Genomic DNA, 22,804 nt, shown 5'->3' with positions numbered 1-22,804 from the left:
CGGGTGGTTTCCCGCCATTTTCTCATCAGGTGTCCCCCCTGTCCTCCCTTGTTCATGGGGGGTTTCTCTGCTCCTCCTCGTCTCTTTTTCCTCTGCTGTCTTTTCTCTCAACAGAAGAAGACGAGAGGAGAGGAGAGGAGAGGAGAGGAGGACTCGGCTTCCTCCCCTCGGTGTGGTTTCCTGTTTGTAGGTGGGAGGATGTTGAGACGGTTGCAGCAGCTTTTTCACGCAGCGCTGCAGCTTTTATCACCCGGCGACGCTCTGAGGTGTCACAGTTACATCTCCTGATTGGTTCGAGGCGTCGGTGTGAAACTTCTCCCCGGTCTCCACTACCAGTTGCAGATTGCAGTTGAAAGAGGACAGTTTGATCAGCCCACACACAGTGAGTCACCTGGCTGGTGAGTCAACCTCTGCAGCACTTTATCTCACGCTTGAACTCTAATCTTATGTTCAGGTGTTTGTTTTAAGCCTCACCTGTGTGTTTTTTTAAACTTTCAGAGGGCCGTCCTGCATCTGTCTGGACAAAGGTGACCTGCGTTGATGGTCCATCGTCACCTTCCTCGTAGGAAACACTGAGGAAGAGGACACGAGATCAGAGGATCTGTGGCGGGAGGTGAGACAAACCCCAGCGAGGTGATTGGGTGCAGCGATGACAGAGGAGAGTCAGTGACAAAGAGGGAGGGAGGAAAGACTCGAGATCAAGATCATCAGGGAGGGAAGACGGAGAAAGAGAGCGAAGACGTCTTCAGATATGGCGGATGTTCGGTTACAGTAGTCGCCTCATGTGGACCAGACACCGTCGGGGGACACGAGAGCAGCAGCAGGCCCCGAAACTTCACCCGTCCTCCGTCCTCCTCATCCTCGTCTCTTCGGTCGCAGCTTGTCCTCAGGTGTAGGTGAGCTCTCCGTCTTTTTAGTTTCTCTGCCGATGATTTTATGACCTGAGTGATGATGTTCCCAGCATGCACTGAGAGATGAAGGTGATCGCTGCAGAGTTCAGGCCTTCACCTCTCAGCTGCCGCCGGCCGTCGTTCACACGTTTAGTTCTCAAGTTCAACATCACAAAGAGTGAAGACGTTATTCACTGAGACTTTGACCTCTGCAGCGTGAATCTGGCAGGATGATGTGAACGGAAGGAGGAAGTCATGAACAACCTCTGAATAACTGTAGTAATATAATATGTAATAAGAATAAGCTCTGGAGCTGCAGCTCACCTTTATTCTCACCATCCATTAGTCCTGCTATTTATTTCCACTATCAATCAATCAAACTGTCAAAAAGTAGTTAAATCACTTCACTCACTGTTTTTCTTTGAGTTATTTTTTAAGATTTACTATTTTATTTGTCTACGCAGACTTTTGTTGAACTCCGGCACATTTAACACACAACTAACGCTTATTGTCATTATCCAGCCACTGCTGATTGTTTTCACAGTTCATCATTTAGTCTATAAAATGTCAAACATTTCTAAAAAAATGCTCGTCACAGTTTCCTGGAGCCCAAAGTGACGTCTTCACATCCCCACAACCCAGAGACTCTTCATCAGAGGGGAGAAGTAACAGAGTACAAATACTTGAGTAGATGTTTTAGGTTTCTGAACAACTTCTGACTTTCTCCTCCTCAAAAAACAGGCTCGTTAATTTTAGTTTCAATGTATCTGAGCAGAATTATGGATTATTAACGACGCTTTACAAACCCAGAGCAGCTGAGACAAATCCTGCTGACTCTACCTTTAACTTTAATAGTCTTTAATTATATTAATGACGTGAGCTTCAGTTAGCTTTGACCACAAATGTCCTTCAGAGGGAGACTTTTTACTCTGATACTCTGAGTACATGTCAGAGCCTGTACTCGATTACTTTTACTGGAGGAAAGAAGCTGAATCAGTACTTCTACTTTTACCAGAGTCTGTTTTTACTCAAGTATCTGAACTTCTACTTCTCATGTTTAAGCAGCTGGAGCCAGACGATGATTACGATCAGCAAAATAAGAACTAATTTCCTTCCATCGACTTATCAATTAAATCTACTGATCGTTGCAGCGCTGCTCTCTGATGCAGCCAGGATGTGAGTAAACAGTCTCAAGCAGGGCGGATGCTTATTAACAATAATAAGATTATATTAGCATTAATAATATCATCACAAAAATGTTAATAGTAAGATTATAAAACATTTATAAGCACATAGCAGTTTGTAGATGCTTAAGAACATTAATAAAAGTGTTAATAATATCAATATAAACATATTTATTGGGTTTAATTGACGTATTGTGTCATCGTTAAACTTTAACTCACACAAACTTTATTATGTGTTACAGTTAACTACAATTTTCAGCTGAGAGCAATACTTTAATCAGGTTAATAAATCCGTTATAATGCACTTATTAACAGTATTCTTGTAGCGCAGCATCCATCCTGTCACACATTTTACAAAAAGCACTGAGAAAAGACAAACATGGTCATGATGAAGTTCTCCATTAATCCGGCCTGTGAGAGAAATCACAATTCAAAGAAACACTAAAAAACCCACTTCATGTAATGTGCTTTAAGACAATCAGCAGAAGTTACAAGATATTTTCTGAGAGACAAAATGTTCGTACCTGGTCCCTCGGTGACCTCGAGGGTTCAGACCTGTCAACATCTGTCCTGAGTGATCTGATCGCTCAGACCACATTCAGAGTCACATGTGACCACGTTCTCTCAGCTGAAGTGTTCCCTGAGCCACAGTGAAGCACCAGCTAGCAACCACCAGACTCCCTTAACAAATGTGGTGATTTTAAGAGTTGCTGAGTTAAAACAAACTTTGTAACGTAGTGAAACTCTGTCTCTGACAGACTCTGAATCATTGTCTCCTTCTTGTAAATTCAGCATTAAATGAAAACAGTAAGTTGTTTGTTTCCTTGTACAAAGTGTCAGTTTGTGGCAGCATGGCTGTACCAGCCTGTCTGCTTCTGTGTCTAAAGTGCTAAAGTCTCACCTGCCAACATGTAGCAGCTGTTTGAACACACTGTTTACACTGATTTCACCATTTACACTCAATTTATGAAAGAAGAAACATGTTATTGATCTAAACATGTCACATTTTACAAACACACTAAACAGTAACCAGTATAGGCGACTTCTTTGTCCCCAGACTCCCTTAACAAATGTGTCAGTTTAGTGAGTTGTTGAGTTGGAGACACTTTATAAACTGTGTGAAACTCTGTCTCTGACTGATTCTGACTGATTTGTTCCTTCTTGTAAATTCAGCAAATGTTCTGCATGAACTTCTTTCTGTCTTTGAGCAGAAACATGGAGTCTGTTTGTCTCAGTGAGGTTTATATGTACATGGAGCAGGAAGTGACATCTGATCAGACGCATGCTAATGTCAGGTGTGAAGTGACGGATGGTGACAGCAGGTGTGAAAGAGCCTCATGATCTAAAACATAAAGACATGAATAAATAATGACAGTCAGCTCCTGTGAGGAGCCGCTGTCGCCATTTTAAATCAGTTCGGGACATTTTGCTGAGAGTCAGGTTGGTCTGTGCTGTCGAGATGAAGCTGCCGCCAGGAGCCGGTTAGCTTAGCTTAGCAGAAACAGCTAGCCTGACTGAAGGCTACAGAATCTACCTCTGAAGCTCACTAATTAACACGTGTCTCGTTCGATTTCCTCGTACAGAAACTAAGATGTTGTTGTAACTTCAGGATCGTCTGTGTGAGCCGTCACTTCCTGGAGTTTTGTCGTCATGTTGAGATGAACAGAAAAACTGCAGGAAGTCACTGAGTCTGAAGCTGATGTCACAAAGATAAAGAAGAAACTGCTCAGCTAACTCAAGTACTTCACTTCAGGATAGTGAAGTACTTACTTACTTGAGTATTTCCATGTTATGCTGCTCTATCCTTCTGATCCTCCACATTAGTATTATTAATAATAATAATAATAATAATATTCCTTCTTCTTCTCCTTCTTCTTCTTCTCCTTCTTCTTCTTCTTCTTCTTCTTCTTCTGAATATTGTATATGTAATATTTGTCATGTATCAGGCTTTTGACCCTTGCAGGTACCCGTAGTTGACATGTCTGTGATACAGATGTTGTTGTGGTCTTTCTTCATCAGCATCGTCTGCAGTGAAGTCGTGTCCACAAGAAAAGTTTTCAGATAAATGTAGTAAAAGCTGCAGAATTTGCCTCTGATGGAGTGGAAGTATTATAAAGTAGCAGATAATGGAAATACTCAAGTTAAGTATAAGTACTTCAAAATTGTAGTAACTCTTCACCTCAAAGGATCGTTTTGGTCATTTTAAACTGATTTACAGCAGAAAATCTGATGAAACATGTAAATGTGAAGTTAAGAATATATAACGCGTCCGAACATCACGGTGGTTCTTTACTGAACACGATCTGATCTCAGCAGCGTCTTTAACTTCGGTCTGTGTGATTAAATCTGTTCATGTCTTCCTGTCACACTTCCTTCACACATGTTTGACCCTGTTACTCTCGTTTCTATCGGCCGGCTGCCTTTTTTTAACACCTATCAGGGGGTTTTGTGGTCAAACAACATGAAATAAGATTAAAGATGGAGCCACAACTCACAAGATGGCCGCCAGTCATAGAGCTCTGTGTCAGCGGCTGATTGGTCGTTAAACCTCTGTGAGGACAACGAAGCTTTTAAATAAGTAGATATTAAACTGGTAGAGTCGAGGAGGAGAGGCGGTTCTGTGAGGCGGTTCTGTGAGGAGGCTGTGAACCGGGTCAGACGGTGTTTGTGTTTGAGAGCGGAGGCCGGCAGCAGAGGAAGAGCCGAGCTGAACCAGTCGGTCGCAGCACATGTGAGCTGGTTTTCCTTCCTGTGTGAAGCAGCTCTGAGATCAGATCGTCGTCGTGTTCTCGTTCTGATGCTTCAGGAAAGTGAAAACCACCAGTTGTTAAAAGAAGAGAGCAGTTAATTTAAAAAACATGGCTTCCTCCGGTTCACTGCTGACTGTGAACCAGAGACATGAAGGAGCTTCATCTCTGAGGCTTCAGACCGAGTGACGGTATTTATAGTCAGTGGTTTGACTTCTGTGGATGTCAACGACACTGAGAAGAAAACTTCACATCAGATCTGCTTTATTTAATGATGTTCACATGTTGGCACAGATCATCAGGAACAGAACACACATTGATCTAGTTTATGAATCAATTACAGAAACAAACTGGAAGATTTCATCTGTTCAATAAAACATGAATATTTCTGAATTTATGATAAATTCGCTCATAAACATGAACTGATTTCATGTGTTATTTTACACTAATCATTAAATTCACAATCTGTTTTTGTAATTTGACGACAGTTTTGTTTTACTTTGGAAAAACAAAACAGGAAGTTTACAGGTTATTTTTAAAGTGTACTTTAAAGTTCGGAGGCAAGTTTTGTTCTTTTATACATTAATTTGATTCCTTGAGTTTGTTAGTTACTCTGCAGATCACACGCTGCATCAGAGCCGAAGCTGGACATTTTTAAATTCATTTATTTTTATCAGGAATCGGAAAAAAATAAACAGGGTTAGTGCCACTGAGAGAAAAAAGCTTTTATCACAATTCTGACTTTAATAAGAAGAAACATAAAATAACAGAGTCACTGTTTAAAGGCTTGAATTATTAATTAAATTCATTCACTGGTCTGTTTAACAGGTCGTGCACTTTGGAGCTGTAGTTATTGGTCCATTTATCAGCTGGTCAATCAAAAGAAAGTTATTCACCAACTATTTTGCTGATCGATTTATCATTTTAGTCTTTTAAGAGAAAATATCAAACATTGTCTGTTTCCAGCTTCTTGGATTTGAGGATTTGCTGCTTTTCATGGAGTCTTTGGGGTTTGGTTTGAACATTTTTCACAATTTTATGACATTTTATAGACAGAAGAAAATATTGAGAAGATAAATTAATAATGAAAATAATCCTTAGTTGTGCGTTTAATGTGCGGAGTTCAACAAAAGGCTGCGTAGACAAAAACTTCAGACTTTTTTCTCAGATTTCAACTGAAAACAAGTCATATCTCATGTTTCTGATTTCCAGCGGCCTTAATCGTCTTCACTGAGCTCGTCACAGTTTTAACGGTTCATCCTGATTCGAACATGAATGTCTGAATGTTTCATCACAGTCCATCGATCAAACCTCCGTCAGTCTCAGTCGTCTCCTCCGTCCTCCTCAGGTGAAACATGGCTGTCACCTGGCTCCTCATCGTCATGGCGGCCGCCGTCTTCGTCTCCATGGTGCTGCTGGCGGTCGTGTGTCTGCGCTGCAGGAACGACGGCCCGCTGGGTGAGATGATGTCTCGCTTCATCGTGCACCAACACGTGGTTAACAGCTGCTGAACTGACCTACATGTTACATCCTGTGGTTTAAACCGGTTTCACAACCATGTTCTCACACATCTGATGGTCAATGATGACAACGCTTTGATTGTTTTTATTTTAGCTGCTGACAGACGACGTCTTTACATTTAAATCATTTAAATCAGATGAAACTAAATGTTGTTCTCGTTCTGTTGACAGTGTCCATCAGACAAGCTTCAGAGGAGTAAGTCTTTTCTTCTGCTGGTCCACGTGTCAGGTTCAGTCTCACTGTGTTGTATAAAGTAAAGACTGAATGATGAGTTGAAGTGTTTGTTTTCTCTCTTTCTGTCAGATCCACTGACTTCAGAGTCATCCATCCAGGTGAGACCGAAACACCTGGAATGATAACAATGCTCCACAGCTCGTGTCTTTGGGACGAAAAGATGCTTCACAGAAGATGGAAAATATCAACATCATGCTGTCACGCTGAACTGACACACTGATTTTAAAGATGGATCAAACATGAACAATGAAAACAAGTTCAAAAATAATAACTGGACATACAAGAGGTCTTAATAGAAATACATAAAAAATAAGATTAAAACAGCAAAAACTATCAAATAAATAGGAAAAGATGAAAGAAATTGCATTGAAAAGACAAATAAAATAAGTTATGCATCTTCTTTGTTACAATAAACAGAAGTAAAAGTGACGTGTTTGGTCACATGGACTCACTTCAGAGGATCAGACACCGACAATAAACAGGACGATGTGCTCTGTTGATGTAAAACTGACAGGAGGCAGCAGTGAGACTAAAATGAAGCGCTGACTGATTAGTTTATAAAAATTAATTTCTGGGCCGGCAGAGAAGTTTAATCACGTAGGAAGAGATCACAGTTTTCATTTTGACACGTCAGCGTCCAACCGTCTGACCGCGATAACGACTCTATGCAGACGATGCTCACATTTACATTGATCTTCGTGTTAATGATGATGTTGAGGATGAGGACGATGATGAAGGTGACTCTCTCCTTTGTTGACTTGCAGCTCAGCCGACCATCAACCGAAACTCCATCCATCCGTCCTCCAACCTGCTGTCACCTTTGTGAGTCACATTCATGATGATCAGTCTGATCTCTCAGATCTGAGTCTTGGACTTTATAGTTTGACTCGAGAAGACACAGTCGTGTCCAACGTTTTGATTGAGACAGAAAACTTGTCTCTGAGGTTTAACGGTTTCATTTCTGATTTCTCAGCTCAGCTTCAGTCGATGCTGGAACTCAGCGGAAACCCAGATCCTTCACCACAGAAACTGGTGAGATCCTCCTTCCTGCTTTGTGTTGTCCAGTGTGTTGTTGTGCTCACACCTGACGAGTAATGTTTTATAAGTAATGTATCTTTATTCTTTATATAAAATGATGTTGCGTCTGTCATACTCAGACTCCTGAACTCTAAACAACGTGTCTTCTTCCATCCCACAGAGAGTAATCCAAGTTACGAGAATCCAGCTGATGGTGAGATCATCTTTGTTTCCACTCCAGCAGAATTGACCCTGATTTTAAACTTGTTGTCCACGACTTGGGAGTTCAGTGTGATGTCAGAGTGATGTCAGCGTGATGTCACTATGTCAGATGATGGTGGATGAGCTGATCTGACATGTTGTCTTTCTCCAGGACCGGACTACATAAACGAGAGCGACGGAGATGAATCAGGATACATGTGGGTTTCCATCTTCATATTTCAGCTCTTCAGTTCTGCAGCAGAAACTCTGATCTCATCGTCTCTTCTTCTTTGGTTCCTGCAGAGTCGTGTTGCCTGAAGGTGAAGCTCCTCTGACCAATCAGAGCCGATCCTCGACGCCCAGTTCAGGTACAGTCTGAAACACAGATTGATCAGCAGGTGTTTCCTGTCTGTTAGAGGTCACCTGAGAACTGATCAGCTGTTTTCATCCACAGATATTCTACATGATTATGAAAACGTCCCACAAAAAGAAGGTGAGATGTTTCTAATGTGAGCTGATGGTAAAGGACCATTCTGTGAATTATCTTCTGTCTCTTCGGCAGTCTGCAACAGCTTAATGACATAGTATTATTATTATTATTAAATAAGTATATAGAACATAAATTATCTAAAGAACGTGTCATGCCAGCTACAGTACAACAAGGTGGTTGTATTTCCCTGAAACACAGTCTGTAGTTCAACATTATCCGCTCCCAACGTGTTTATTTATCTGAAATGTGATCAATACTTTAATCAGCTGTCTGTCGTTGTGCAGTCGCAGCTCCGGCCAACAAACTGTCGGTCAGCCCAAGTCCTACCCGGCTGTCGGAGGACGGAGAAGACGGTGAGCAGCGTTTTGTTGATATTCACTTTTACTGAATAATAAACTGAATGTGATTAACGTGATGGATATTTTCCTCTTTAAATTTGTACTTTTTTCGTTTTGTGCACCTCAGTTTGAATTAACTTGTCGTCTTTAATTAGTTCACGTGACTTCACATATTTTCTTACACGTCGATGAACTCATTCCCGTCACCATAGTAACCGTGTTTCCTCCTGTTGTCTCCTCAGAGGACCGAGAATATCTCAATGTGGAACCGCTGCACTTTCAAAGTGAGTCTGAGTTTCAGTTTCAGATCATGTGACGTGATCTTCTTCTTCTGTGGTGCGTCACACAGGAAGTCCTGGTTTGTGCCTCTTTCGTTTTTATTGCATCTGTGGAAAAAACACTCGCAGATGAAGATGTTTCTTTCCTTAATGTCTGGATGTAGAAAATATTTGCAGTGTTACAAGAGAAGAAATCTGTTGTTCTGGTTATTTATATTTAAGTCTGATCGAGTGTTTAAGACGTAAGAACCGAAGAAAAAAAGTATTTTCACATTTTCCGTGTGAAACTGAGTAAAATCTACTGTTGGTGTATAAATTATATTTTGAACATAAAACATTAGAAAACACAAAAGTACTGAACTCTAAATGCTGCAACTGCCGGTAATAAGTAATATTTATAAACTTTATTGTTCATCCGGCCTCAAACATGTTTAAAAAATTCTCCAGATATTTTATTTTTTCACACGTGAAATTTTATTTTTTCCTCCTGAAATTTTTTAGGAAAAATTTGTGTGATAGATGGTGAAAAAAAATCTTCTGAATTTTTCTTTCACTCAGTTTCACAGATCTGTGAAAAATATTCATTTTAAGATTTCTGCTGAATGTTGTTTTTCTAACAGATTCAGATGATCATTTATTTATTTTTTTGTTTGTTTCACACATGAGAAACCTTTCAGGAGGAAAAAGTAAAATCATGTGTTGGAAAAAATAAATGAAAAAATGTGGAAGAAAAAAAAACTTTTTGAGGAGGAATTTCATGTGAACTGAGTGAAAAATACATTTTCAGGAGATGTTTGTGTGAAACAGAAAAAAACAGAATAAAAAAAAAAATCTTTTGAATTGTTTTAAAAAAAAATTGTGTGTCTGAAACCAGATGAAAAGAAATTTCAGGACAAATTTTTTTACTTTTGATGCGCAAAACAAAAAAGGTGTGAATCTGATAGAAAATTCCAGGATATTTTTTTTTAGGTCTGAAATTAATCTTTGAAACTGAATGAAAAACATTTTTTTAAAGAATGTTCTTCTTCAGGAGTCTGAAACCAGGTGGAAACTTATTTTAAATTTTTATGTTTGTGATGTTTGAAAGTGACAAAACGTTCACATTTTCAATTTTAATGTTTTTCAGGAGATTTTTTGAGCCTGAAACAGAAAAATAAAAATATAAAATATAAAAGAGAAATATAAAAATGTTCTCCTGAAAAAGATTTTTTTTTTTTTTTGGTGTCTGAAACCAGGTGGAAAAAAACAAAATTTCAGGAAATTTTTTTATGTTTGTGATGTGTGAAACAAAAGAATCATCCATCTGTGAACCTGAGTGATGAAACATTCACATTTTCAATTTTAATGTGTGAAACTGAATGAAAAACAATATTTTAAAAGGAATTTTTCTTTAAATGTCCGAAACCAGGTGGAAAAAAAACTTTTTGAGGAGGAAAAAAATTTAATTTCATTTGTAAAACTGAGTGAAAAATACATTTTCAGGAGATTGTTTGAGTGTGAAACAGATAAAAAGACAGAAATATAAAAAAATTCTCCTGGAAAAAAAATATATTTTAGGTGTCTGAAACCAGATAAAAAAATTTCAGGACAATTTTTTTATTTTTATGTTTGTGATGTGTGAAACAAAAGAATCATCCATTTTGTGAACCTGAGTGACAAAACGTTCACATTTTCAATTTCAATGATTTTTAGGAGATTTTTTGAACCGGAAACAGAAAAAATAACAGAAATATAAAAAAATTTTTTTTTAGGTGTCTGAAACCAGATGAAAAAAAACTATTTGAGGGGGAAAATGTGGAATTTCATGTGTGAAACTGAGTGAAAAATAAAAAAATTCAGGAGATTTTTTTGAGTGTGAAACATAAAGTGACAGAAATAAAAAAAAAATTCTCCTGAATTTTTTTTTTTTTTTTTTTTAAGGTGTCTGAATCGAGAAGAAGAAAAAACATTTATGTTTGTGATGTGAAACAAAAAACATCTGTGAATCTGATAGAGCAGATTTATTTTAGGTCTGAAACCAGGCGGGAAAAAACTTTTTGAGGAGGAAAAAAAATGAAATTTTATTGCGAAACTGAGTCTTTGTGTAAAAAAAAAAAAAAATCTTTTGGGAAATTTTTTTTTTCAAAGAATTTCTGAGGAGGCGAAAAAAAATAATTTCATTTTTCAAACTGAGTGAACATTTTTCTTTCAGGTGATTTTTTCTTTCACATGCGAGTGAAGAAAAGTTGGGTGACAAAAACGTTTTATTTAATGTGTGAATCTGATCAAAAACATGTTTTTTACAATAGGACACTTTTTTCCAGGAGATTTGTTTTAGGTCTGAAACCAGGTGAAAAAATTCTCCTGAAAATGTTTTAAAAACTTGAAAGATGGTCCTGGCCGAACAGTCTGCCTGTAAATTGGCTAATAAATGACATCATCACCACGACACTTGAAATGTGCAAGCTGCTGCTGAAACACAGTGAGACGAACTCTTTGGACTCATTCTGGTGTTTCTGTGTTTCCAGAACCGTCGTCTGAAAGCGACAGCTCTTTGGACTCATTCTGGTGTTTCTCTGTGTTTCCAGAACCGTCGTCTGAAAGCGAAAGCGACAGCGGCGATGAGGGGAACTACGTCAACGTGAACGAAGGGATCGTCTGAACAACCGCAGTGAGCTCTCAGCGGCGCGTTTCGTCCTTCATCTCTGAAGGTTCAGCTCAGGATCGTGTCTCTCGTCTGGTTGTGATCTGTGGGGGTGAAACGAGATTCTTCTATATTCCACTCCTTAAAGTCAGATCTTTATCTTAAAACCCACCTGAGGCCAGACACAACCTTCTTATCTATTATTAGTAATTATCTTCAGCTATCTGATTGTTTTAAAAATGACATCAACTGTCTACATCAGTCAGACGTCGTTAAAAGTCCCTCTGCAGTTTGATTTCCAGCCTTTCCTCCTCTGACGGTACGAGACGTCTGTTCATGTTCCAGCTTTACTTTGATTTTACTGACAACTCCTGAGAATGTCTGAATTCACAACATGTTTGTTTTTTACAGTGTATTTATGTGTTGCTGTTGCCATGGTTACTGTCGTCTCTGGATCTGTGTGAACTAGAATTTTTTTTAAATAACTACAATTAAACTTCAAGAAAAATGTGACGTCTCTTTTCTTCCTGACGGAGACTTTGTGTTTCTCTGGACGTGTTTCGAGCGGCCGTCCGGTTCGTGTGATTAAAACCAGGCAGACGACTTTAAATGAAATCCAAACACTCGTGTTGTTTTCAGTGGTTTTATTATTAATGAACTGGTTTGGTCTGTAAAAGGACAGAGGTGGGACGGGGAGAAACAAACTGTTTCCGCTGTCGTAAGTCCAAAAGTTTCCACCAGTTCTCGTCTTCAGTCCAGCTTCGTCTGTATTTACATTTAAAATGAGAAGCGTCCCGCGGAGGAGGACGACGTGTTAATGTGAAGTCAGGAGGAGGGAATGTTGTGATGTCGCGCAGGAACGCTCGTCTTCCTCGCTCTGGATCCAGCTGTGACGAGGAGGGTCAGTTTGCGGAGGGGTGGAAGGACAGCTGCTGGGTCGGGTGGGCCTGAACCTGAACAGCTGGAACACAGAAACATCGTCGATGAACGAACTGGAAAACTCAGTCTGATGTTTTTGAATTCAGTGTTCTTCAACAACGTGTGTCGTCCAGGTGTGTTTTACCTTGTGGTGGTCCGATGTAGAAGTGTTGTGGCGCCCCCTGCTGGGGGTTGGAGCCGCCGCCCTGCTGAGGGGAGACGTAGTGCAGCATGACGGGCGGCAGTCCGTGACCTGCAGAGTGGTGAGGACCGGACATGCCTCCAGGGACGTGAGCCTGCAGAGGACAAACAAGACGCCATGTGAGCGGCTGCAGAGTGAGATCAGAGCCGCAGTTACACTCGGGACTAAACTGTGATCCGTGTCCGGACGGGTTGGTTTTTTTACTTTGTCATGGACTTAAAACAAAAGATGAGTTCTGGGTTCACTGAGAAGTCAGAAAAAGTCAGAACTCTTCGTTTTGCTTCATCGGTTCCTCTTCAACAGGAAGCAGAGCGTCTTACAGACGACGTTTCCTGATGTTGCCGCTCACCTGTGACAGCTGGCTGATGGAGGGGAAGCCGTGGGGCAGCGGCTGGTGGCCCGGGAGGCCGTACCCCTGCATGGCGTAGGAGGCCTGCGGGGAGCTGTGGCCCGGCTGGAGGTTAGGAGGAGTCGGAGCCGACAGACCTCCAGAGTGGAACAGGGACTGAGGCTGAGGAGCAGCCGGACTCGACTGAGAGAGAAGATGAAGAGAAACACTCGACATTAATCAAACCTGGTTTTCACAAGCTGTAACTACACATGATGTCACATCTAGTAGCATTTTATTTCATGATGTAGGTTTTAAATCACAGAACCGCTGAATGTTCTGATCCATTAGCAGAAGTTTTATATGTTGTATTGAAGTCTGCGCACAGTAACGACCATCACACCAACGTTAAAGGACATTTTCATGCTTCACTACAGAAATAAAGAGTTTCTCCATGCAGATGTTATTTACCGTAAATGTCAGCACCTTTACCTGGTTGTGTCCTGGACTGGGTGCTGTGTGCTGTGGTGGCGGTTGGTTTCCTGTGGGGGTGGTGGAGGGCTGAGGGTGATGGATGGAGCCCGCGTGGTGCGAGAACGACTGAGCTGAGAGAGAAACAGAACCGGAGCAGGACGAAGGACAGAACACAGATCTGAGTTACATTTATTTAAAACTTTGTGTAAGTTTCATCAGATATGATCAATCTGAGCTCTTCTTACCGTACACGGCCTGTTGTGGCCCCGGCTGGCCCTCAGCCTGGCCGGGGTACTGGGGGCCCGGATGACCCATCTGCTGATGAGGGGCCCCGGACGTCAGCATCCTCGCACCTCCCTGCAGCATCGAGTAAACCGCCTGGAAACAAAGACACGGAAGAGATTTTTAATCAGCTCTGAAAAGAAAAATGATTCAGTTTCACTTTAATCACTTTGAACGAACGTGTTCCTCAGAACTCAGCTCTTAACTGCAGAGGTTGATTCTCCATCGATCCATCGTCTGCTTTTTTAAATTAAGATTAAAAAATCAAATCCAAGCTGTCAGACATTTTTTACAGCGACAGTCTCGTACCTGTCCGTGGTAGTGCGGCGGCATGGCCTGGATCACCTGACCGTACTGCAGGTAGGACTGGGGGTAAGGCGAGGCCACCAGCGGGGGTCCTGCTGCCGAGGCCGCAGCCGAGATCATGGGGGAGGCGGGGGAGGGATGGTGCTCCGGACGCTGTCCCACCACGGGACCTGACGCGGCAGGACAGGACGGAGAGTTATTGATAGTTCAACACAGACAAAGTTAATATTGATGGATTGAGATAAAGAGGGAGTTCACAGTGGAGTCGGTGATTTACACTGTCGGCTGCGGTTCTTTAGATTTTGTTTGATATCTCTATAAGTGTATTTATAATTCATCTAAGGGGCAGCTGTAGCTCAGTGATAGAGCAGGTGACCAGCAATCAAAAGGTCGCTGGTTCGAATCCCGGCTCCCCTGGGCGGAACTGAGCTACATGTCGAAGTACCCTTGAGCAAGATACTGATACCACCCCCACATACTGAACCCCAAAATTGTTGGCACCTTGGGGGGTCAGCCCAGAAAAGGGCCCTGGTGACTCATCCAGGCGTGTACCCTGGCCTTCGCCCACCCAAAACTGGGATTGGCCCCCTGAAAGGGGGGGACAACATCCCTGCGACACTCACTGATGAGTGGCAGAAGATGAGATAATTAATTTAAATTGAAACCTGCACACTCTTTAACGTCTGAAATGTTGTGTACAGACATAGAGCTGCAATGATTAATTGATCAACTGTCAACTATTTTGATTATTGATGAATTAGTTTGAGTTATTTTTTAAGGGGAAAACATTCTCTGATGTCAGTTTGTTTAATGTGAATATTTTCTGGCTTCTTTCCTCTGTGACAGTAAACTGAAGATCTTTGTTGTGGACAAAACAAGATGTGCTTGCTGCCTGAAACATTAATAATATTAAATAAGTGTGTGTGTGTGTGTGTGTACCTTTGGGTCTGGGGTATTTGCCCTGGTTGACGGTCGACATGCTGTACTGATACATCTGAGGAGCCTGAGGAGGACACGAGGAGACGTTACAGCAGAGTGAAGACATGAATGATGTCACGTCGATGGTGACGGACAGGAGAGACAGGACTCAGACCTGGATGGAGGGTCCCTGGATGTGGAGCGGGGAGACGTAGGACAGGTAGTGTCCAGGTGGGTTGCTGTAGAGGGCTCCTCCTCCTCCTCCTCCTCCTGGCTGTGGAGGCAGAACCACAGTGGGGCTGGGTTGGGTCGGTCGAGGAGGGGTCGGGGTCGGAGCTGGTTTCTGACACAACATGGAGACAAATAACTTCAGAGAGGAAAATCTGAAGAGATCAAACTGTCGGTGTGTGTGTTCATCAGACTGACCACGGCTGCGTTTCCTTTGACGGGAAGAAACTCTTTAGCGTTCGGATTCAAAGTTGAGTTTTTCACCTGCCTGAAAACACGAAACCAGAAAATATTATTCAGCTACAAAATATATTTCAAATCATCTCATCTCCTGACAGTCAGCTCGTCACTCCGCCGTCGACCGTGACCGTTCAGGACATCTGTGATTTCCAACATGGCTGAAGAAACTCTTTTCCTTCAGTTTCCTTTGTAACAGTACACCACCTTGTGCTAACACCACCTTGTGCTAACACCACCTGAGTGTAGATACTTACACAACAGCAGCTGCAGACGCAGCCTCAGATCTGTCGCCGCTCTCTGAACAGCCCTCCTCACTGCCGGGGGCCGCTGTGCTCGCTCCGGCAGGCCCCTCTGGTCCGGAGGACTGAGGGCCAGCAGGAGCGGTCGGTGTCGGGGCAGCGGGGGTCGCGGCTGCCTCTGTGGTCGGCGGCAGGTCTTGGGCGGAGGAGGTGAGGGAGGGTTTAGGAGGCGCGGGAGAGGAGGAGGAGGAGGAAGAGTCTGCAGGAGGATCTGCAGAGGCCGGACCCACTGAGGGAGACGAGCTGGGCTGCAGCTGAGACACAAACTCAAACATGAACAGCTGATTCATAGATCATCAGTCTGTCCTTCAGCTCCGTGCTCGAGTCTCAGACCTCCACACGTCTACAGGATGAACAAACTACAAACTGACTGAACAGCTGACTGACAGAGTCAATCAGTCCCTCACTATGTGATGAACTTACAGGATTAACTTTACAGTAATGAATGGCACATTTTCAGTGGTCGGCTACAGAAGGTCTGATCTCAGTTTTCTCTCCTGTTCTTCTGACTCGAGAGCTGGTAGAAAAGTCTCGTCAGACTAATCTTTCCATTTTTTTTTTCTTCAATTTCTTTTCACAATTCCACTCTGAACATTTTTCTCAGAAAAAAAAAAAAAAAAAATCCCAGAACAAAAAATTATTTAATTTTGTAGATGGGAAAAAACAATCCACGTTTCACACATGAAAAAAAAAAAGTCATTTATTTTTCTCCAGGAGAGAAAAAACAACAAAATGTTGTCAGACTGGGTTTTTCCCAGTAGAACAGTTTTCACACTAGTTTTGTTTTTAAAATAATGAAACAAAACCCACGTTTTCACAGACGTAAAAAAAAAAGAAGCAGAATTTAGAAATTTTTTGTGAAACAAGTCGGAAAAATAAAAAAACTTTTCTCCTGGAAAACATTTCTTTTTTTTTTTGCCGGGAAAATCTTTCACTCAGTTTCACACATGAAGAAAAAAGTTTTTTTTTCTGCTGACGACATTTTCCTCACGGTTTCAAGCGTGAATTTAATTTTTTAATTTATTAAAGATTTTGCCAGAAAAAAAATAAAATCACACGTTTTCACCGACGGAAAACAAATTAAGGAACTTCGAAAGTTTGGGCAAAAAAAAAAAAAAACTCCCCCAGGAAAATCAAAATCAAAATCCGCTCAATTTCACACATGAAAAGAATTATTCTGTGACCCAGTGTGACCCCAGTGTGACCCCTGTATGACCCCTGCGTGACCTCTGACCCTCAGTGTCACGTTATTCTCACCCTGAACTCTTTGCCGAACTTGCGGAGCTCCTCGAGCTGAGACCTCTGCTGCACTGAGGGAGCTGAGGGAGACAGACGGGACGGATCAGGCGAAGGTTTGATAAAGTAAAGAGGAAGACTGCACATCAAACAGGAGACAGGTGTGAAGGTGATGAAGGTCGGGAAGAGTTTTACCTTTGCTGCTCTTTGCTTCCTGTGGACCGGACGGACCGGACGGACCGGACGGACCGGACGGACCGTCAGTTCGCTCTTTAGCTGCCGAGTTCAGGATCTCGTTCACTGTGAACCACAGAGACCTTCAACAACCGACTGACTGCACGTCTGCCGTCACTCACTGTATCATCTCTACATGCTGTAACAAAGTGCTGCGTTTTCCACTTTCAAGATTTAATGTTTCTTTGAATTCAACTTTTCCATCATTTTTCGTTCAGAAAGTTTCAAGCTGCTGAAAACTGTCGTCAGTACAACTTATTATTACTGAACCATTCCTGTTGTTCAGAGACTGTTCACTGACATGTAACTACAGACATCTCACCATCGACAGGGAAGATCGGGGTGGGGCCGGAGGGTTTGGTGGTGGTGGTTGCCATAGTGACAGCGGAGGGGGAGGAGTCCAAGAAGGCAGGGCCGACCAGGGGGAGGTCCTGGGGAGGGGCGTCTGGTTTCGGACCACGAGAGACTGGAGGGAGGACGAGAAGCAGAGATGAAGGGAAGAGAGAGAGGAGGAGTGTGTGTGAGTGTATGTGTGTGTGTGTATGTGTGTGTGTATGTGTGTGTGTGTGTGTGTGTGTGTGTCTCTGTGTGTGTGTGTGTGTGAGTGTGTATGTGTGTGTGTGTGTGAGTGTGTATGTGTGTGTGTGTGTGTGTGTGAGTGTATGTGTGTGTGTCTCTGTGTGTGAGTGAGTGTGTGTGTGTGTGTGTGTGTGTGTGTGTGTGTGTCTCTGTGTGTGTGTGTGAGTATATGTGTGAGTGTGTGTGTGTGTGTGTGTGTGTGTGTGTGTGTGTGTCTCTGTGTGTGTGTGTGTGTGTGTGTGTCTCTGTGTGTGTGTTACCTGCAGGGGAGGACTGGGAGTTCGGGGTTCGCAGGTTCCTGTTGCTCTGGAGTCTCTGAGACTTTGGAGAAGTTCTGGATGAGACTGAGAGACGGTGACATGAACTTAAAGCATCACTGAGATATTTTCAGGTTTCATCTTGACTCACAATAAATATCTTCGTATTGTAAATCATTTAATCAAAGCTCATACTGGGCCACAACATCTAATATCACTCAATATTTTTCACTTAATACTTTGACACTGTGAACGTCCTGTCAGGACGCCCAGCTCCGTACCTCCGTTAACAGACGAGCGCGTCGTGTCGGCCAGCGCCTGAGGATGGGACAGGGAGTGTGGGAGAACGTGATTGGTGCAGGGAGGGCTGTTGGCTGCCGGCGGGCTGCTCTGTGATTGGTGGGGAGAGTAGGCGGTCCTGACGGACAGTGGGCTGCTCCTGTCAGAGGGAGGTTTGGGGGAGGAGGAGCTGGGTGGCGGGTGTCTGGAGGAGGAAGGTGCTGAGGTTCGGCCGGAGCCTCCGGTCCTCATGCTGCTGCCCGACAGGCCGATGTCTCGAGCCCGCTGAGGGAGAGGGATGTATTTACCCTCCCTGGAAACAAGAAAAGAGAAAGTGAGAGGTTTTTTACCCGAATAAACAAGTCTGGATGGTGCCGTGAACTCATTTGTCCTTCGTCACAGATTTTCATATTTAAATGACTTGTTGATTTATAACTCTGACCTGCTGCTGGAGGAGAACCCGGGGCTGGACCGTTCCTCCCTCTCTCGGACCACCGAGCTGAATTTGTCCTCCTCGCTCCGGCCCTCGTCGTTCTCTAAAGAAACCCGCCGGCGGTACTGCAGGCTGCTCTCGATCTCGTTGGCTAACCGAGCCGCTCGAGCCTCCCGCTGACGAAAAACCTCAGAGTTCCCCTTCTCTAAAGGCATGCTGGGAAAACAACATACATGACAAAAATACAGGATTATCAGGACGGTCGAGTGGAAGCCGCACATGCGTTGACCCGTACGTATGAACTGTGACAGGACTCACGTGTACATGGAGAGGCTGGCGTCGTAGGTGGACTTGACGCCGTACGCCTCCTCGTTAAACTTGAACATCTCGTTGGCGTCCCAGCCGTTAGACTGAAAGAAAAACATCCAACATCAGGAAGAAGAAGAAGAAGAAGCTTCTCTCTCTCTGCTGTGATCATCTTTAAACTGGACAGTTATATATTTCATGTTCAGGATTTTATTTAGTTAAAGTTTTTATTTGTTTTACATTAAAGCATTTTGTTTTGAAAGACACAAACTGCATGTCTGCTAAAAGCAACATGACCAGAATGCTAATCAGTCATTCGTCAGAGTTGCTTTCGTGTGTGTGTGTGTGTGTGTGTGTGTGTGTGTGTGTGTGTGTGTGTGTGTGTTCCCTCACTGTGTCCGCCTCCAGCTCAAAGTTTTCTCCGTTCCCGTGTCCGTCCCACCTCTGCAGAACTTTCTCCCGGTGTTCACCGTTCACCCTCACAGAGCTGATGGCCGTGTCGGTGAATGTGTCTGAATACACACACACACACACACACACACACACACACACACACACACACACACACACACACACACACACAGGTCAATGATAAATCAAAATAACCCTTGAGGAGGCTGTCAAAGAAAAACATCTGTTTTAATCCACTTTGCAAAATGCATTTACAGAGCAGAACGGCAGCCATTTTGTCATCTGTTGTATGCCTGAACACCAGTAACACCAGTAACACCAGTAACACCAACTACAGTGTGTTCGTCATCTTACCTCTGACAGCGAAGCTCAAGTCGACATCGCGGCAGGTCATGGTCACCAGGTCGGTGGGACTGAAGATCATCGTGTCAGTGATGTCTTCAATCCTCGGAAGACAGGACGAGCTTCCACCTCCTTCCTCACCTCCTCCTCCTCCTCCTCCTCCTCCTCCATCTCCATCACTCTGTTTATGAACAGCATCCACGGCCAGCTCACACTGGTAGAGAACACACAGATGATAAATCAGTCACTGCTCCAGCGCTGCTGTGAGTGTGAGGACAGACAGTGAAGGATTGTAGCGAGGCGTTTCACCTGTGAGCTTAAAGTCTTGAAGATTCCTTCGTACACGGCGCCATTTTTCACTCTGACGTCACAGGTGGAGCCCTGAAACCAGCAGAGAGGAACGACTCAGTCTCTATTTTCTCTTTCTGTTTGTTTTACTACGACTTCAGTCAGACAGAGGAGAGAACGACTCACCACGACCGCTGTGAGGAAATGAAGCATCCTAGCGTTGTTGTAGACGCCTTCAAACATCTGAAACACAGACGGCGTTACGACACGACGTACAGGAGGAACAGCTCCGTCCATGGACAGAGGTGGAGGAAGTATTCAGATTCTTTACTACAGTACAAGTACCAATACCACCCTGTGAAAATACTCCATTACAAGTTAAAGTCCTGCATTCAAAACTGTGCTTAAGAAAATGTGAGCACAATGTACTAAAAGTATGAAAAGTAAAAGTACTCATTGTCCAGTAAAATGGTCACAATACAGTGTTCAGCGCTCCCTGGTGGACAAACTTCAGAACAGCTGATGTCAGGCTGATATGTCCTGATAATATCTGTTTAATTTGTCAGCTTTAATGTACACACAAGTCTGAGTTCATGAGTTATTATAATCATAATGTTTATATCAACAACACATATTACATTTAGTCTGTTCCTATGTTGATTTAAAAGCTATTTCTTGGTCACTGTGAACACTTTTACACTCTGCCCAAAACTCCTTAACATATTTCACACTTTTTATTTATTTAATGTTATATTACATATAAATATATATAAATATATATTATAATCGTGTCACTGTCACTCACCTGCTCTGTATCTGTCATTAAGATTTACTCGACTACTCTCTTTTGGAGTATTTACTTAAACAATAAGTAAACAACAATAATAAAAAGAACGTCATCTGTTATAAACCTTCGTCAGTGGTGGAATGTAACAAAGTAGATTACTCACATACTTTACTTTGTACATTTTGCAGCAAATACCTGAGCTGTTACTGAGTACAGGACATTAACAGTGTGTTATAGTTACTACAGCAAAGGATCTGAGTGTCACCATCTGATGGAGCTGATTAAACCGTTACAGAGGAAAGCTCTGAGTCAGTATTAACAACAGTTAAACAGGATGTCTACAGCTGTCAGACAACTACATTTTATGCCTTTAAAATAATTTTTCAAGATAATTTTTAACCAAATTAAAGACAGATTTTTTTTGGCAAATCATATTTTTCTTTGTTGCCCCTGACTTAATAACTACTGTGACCGCACCTTTCTAAAATGTAATTTAAGACTTTGTGATGTCATAGATAAGACTCAACTGATCTGTCACCAGGGAAGAAAACTGAAGACAAAAGCAAAGACAGAATACACAATAGGACAGAAATACAGAATAACATACTGCCTTAAATAAAAATAAGGACTATACACATACATATTAACTTTTCACATAGGAATATGACCCAGGTGGGTAAGTGGACCAACAGTAATAACAACACAACAATACAATACACTGTTTGTTATCATAATGCTAGTTTTGAAACTTTTAGTAAATTTGTTGGTAATACTTCTGTAATCTTGAGTAAAAGTAACAAAAAAGAGTTAAAAAAAAAAAACCCAAAAAACTTATAGTAAATATATTGTGATACTGATGTGTTACTAAATGTACATAAATAATAGATTACAATACTTCTGGCACCACTGATCAGTCATCACATTTAAGAAAGAGGACTCCCATCTAGTTTTAAAGGAAACCCGTGTGTGTGATCTGCTGCTGCGGATCCCTGCCCACAAACATCACTTTCATCAGACAGGTCCAGGTAACAATGAGCACCTGACTGTCATAAATAATTCATCAGCTGCTGACAACAACAATCCCAGTTTAATGTGTTCATGGACACATTGAGCTGTCGGTACTTACTAAGCTGTTCAGAGGAGAGGACTGAGTCTGTGACGGTGGCTTCATTGTGTTTCTGGTCCTGCAGGAGGTGAAATAAACGTGAGCTAACAGCTAATAAAGACTGAGAACAATAACAAGCCCCAAACAGGCAACACAGCAACGCGTGTAGCTAGCGAGTGAGCAATTTAAACGTTGACATGACATGAGTAGGTAAAGATTACATTAACTACCACAGGCTACACTGTCTGTATGAAGCTGAAGCCAGAGAAGCTGCATGTTGTTGTTGTTGTACAGAACAGTAAAATCAGCTAGCTAACTCGGCTAACGTTGCTAGCTTAGCGCAGACGTCGAGTTTTAGCGACAGAGACGCAGACGAACCGCCAGAAACGGTGTTGTGATCACATCAGAAACTGACAGATGAAGAAGTCTGAGGAAATAAACTATACTTTTTAGTCATGTGCATCCCTGTTATTCCAGTCTCGTCGCTCCAGTGAGAAGTCACACGGTTTGACAGGCCGAACACGGTCCGCCGCTGAAAAACAACAAAACACGGCAACAGGGGCGCTCGATTTGGCAAACCCCGGCAACAGCGCGGCACGTGACAGGTGTCGACCCCGGCGGGCGGACTCAGTCCTGCCGCACATCAAGAGCGAATCAAGAGCCGCCGGGCTCAACCGAGAACGCAAAACGAACGCATCCATCCTAAATCCCGCCTACTGATTGCATCTGAAAGCTGATTGGACGGCCTTTCTGTCGATAATTTCTGACCTTGTTTCTAATTGGTTTGATTTGATGTCGATCATTAATCTGACGGGCTGTCCCGCTAAAG

General features: G+C 42.6%; 2 protein-coding genes across 4 annotated transcripts; one reads left to right on the top strand and one right to left on the bottom strand.

Moving 5' to 3' along the window:
* Positions 1 to 338: 338 nt before the first annotated feature.
* LOC311268559 (uncharacterized protein) lies at positions 339 to 12,045 on the top strand. Of its 2 annotated transcripts, none has more exons than XM_084372243.1 (14): positions 339 to 398; positions 499 to 892; positions 6,170 to 6,279; positions 6,513 to 6,537; positions 6,646 to 6,674; positions 7,341 to 7,398; positions 7,550 to 7,608; positions 7,775 to 7,807; positions 7,967 to 8,012; positions 8,098 to 8,162; positions 8,249 to 8,287; positions 8,569 to 8,637; positions 8,865 to 8,906; positions 11,468 to 12,045. In XM_084372243.1, exons 3-14 carry the CDS (start codon positions 6,177 to 6,179, stop codon positions 11,539 to 11,541), a joined length of 642 nt encoding a protein of 213 aa, XP_084228369.1. In that variant the 5' UTR covers positions 339 to 398; positions 499 to 892; positions 6,170 to 6,176; the 3' UTR covers positions 11,542 to 12,045. The 2 variants fall into 2 exon arrangements, with proteins under 2 accessions (XP_084228369.1, XP_084228368.1); XM_084372242.1 differs by having other exon boundaries at positions 499 to 896; positions 11,468 to 12,044.
* Positions 12,046 to 12,152: 107 nt separating this feature from the next.
* On the bottom strand, positions 12,153 to 22,523 carry atxn2l (ataxin 2-like). Of its 2 annotated transcripts, none has more exons than XM_084372240.1 (23): positions 22,422 to 22,523; positions 21,997 to 22,054; positions 20,270 to 20,326; positions 20,105 to 20,176; positions 19,808 to 20,009; positions 19,436 to 19,554; positions 19,055 to 19,146; positions 18,746 to 18,952; positions 18,306 to 18,616; positions 18,028 to 18,111; positions 17,511 to 17,654; positions 17,150 to 17,254; positions 16,976 to 17,037; positions 15,674 to 15,972; positions 15,378 to 15,447; positions 15,127 to 15,294; positions 14,973 to 15,036; positions 14,037 to 14,203; positions 13,691 to 13,823; positions 13,443 to 13,576; positions 12,993 to 13,175; positions 12,587 to 12,737; positions 12,153 to 12,484 (listed from the first exon to the last, which is right to left on the bottom strand). In XM_084372240.1, the coding sequence occupies exons 1-23, from the start codon at positions 22,436 to 22,438 to the stop codon at positions 12,426 to 12,428; spliced, it is 2,958 nt and encodes a 985-aa protein (XP_084228366.1). In that variant the 5' UTR covers positions 22,439 to 22,523; the 3' UTR covers positions 12,153 to 12,425. The 2 variants fall into 2 exon arrangements, with proteins under 2 accessions (XP_084228366.1, XP_084228367.1); XM_084372241.1 differs by having other exon boundaries at positions 13,464 to 13,576.
* Positions 22,524 to 22,804: the final 281 nt, after the last annotated feature.

The sequence above is a fragment of the Pagrus pagrus genome (genome assembly GCF_965226575.1).
Source record: "Pagrus pagrus genome assembly, chromosome: 13".
NCBI lineage: Eukaryota > Metazoa > Chordata > Actinopteri > Spariformes > Sparidae > Pagrus > Pagrus pagrus.
The sequence above is the reverse complement of the archived record's forward strand: the minus strand, read 5'-3'. Positions and strand labels throughout refer to the sequence as shown.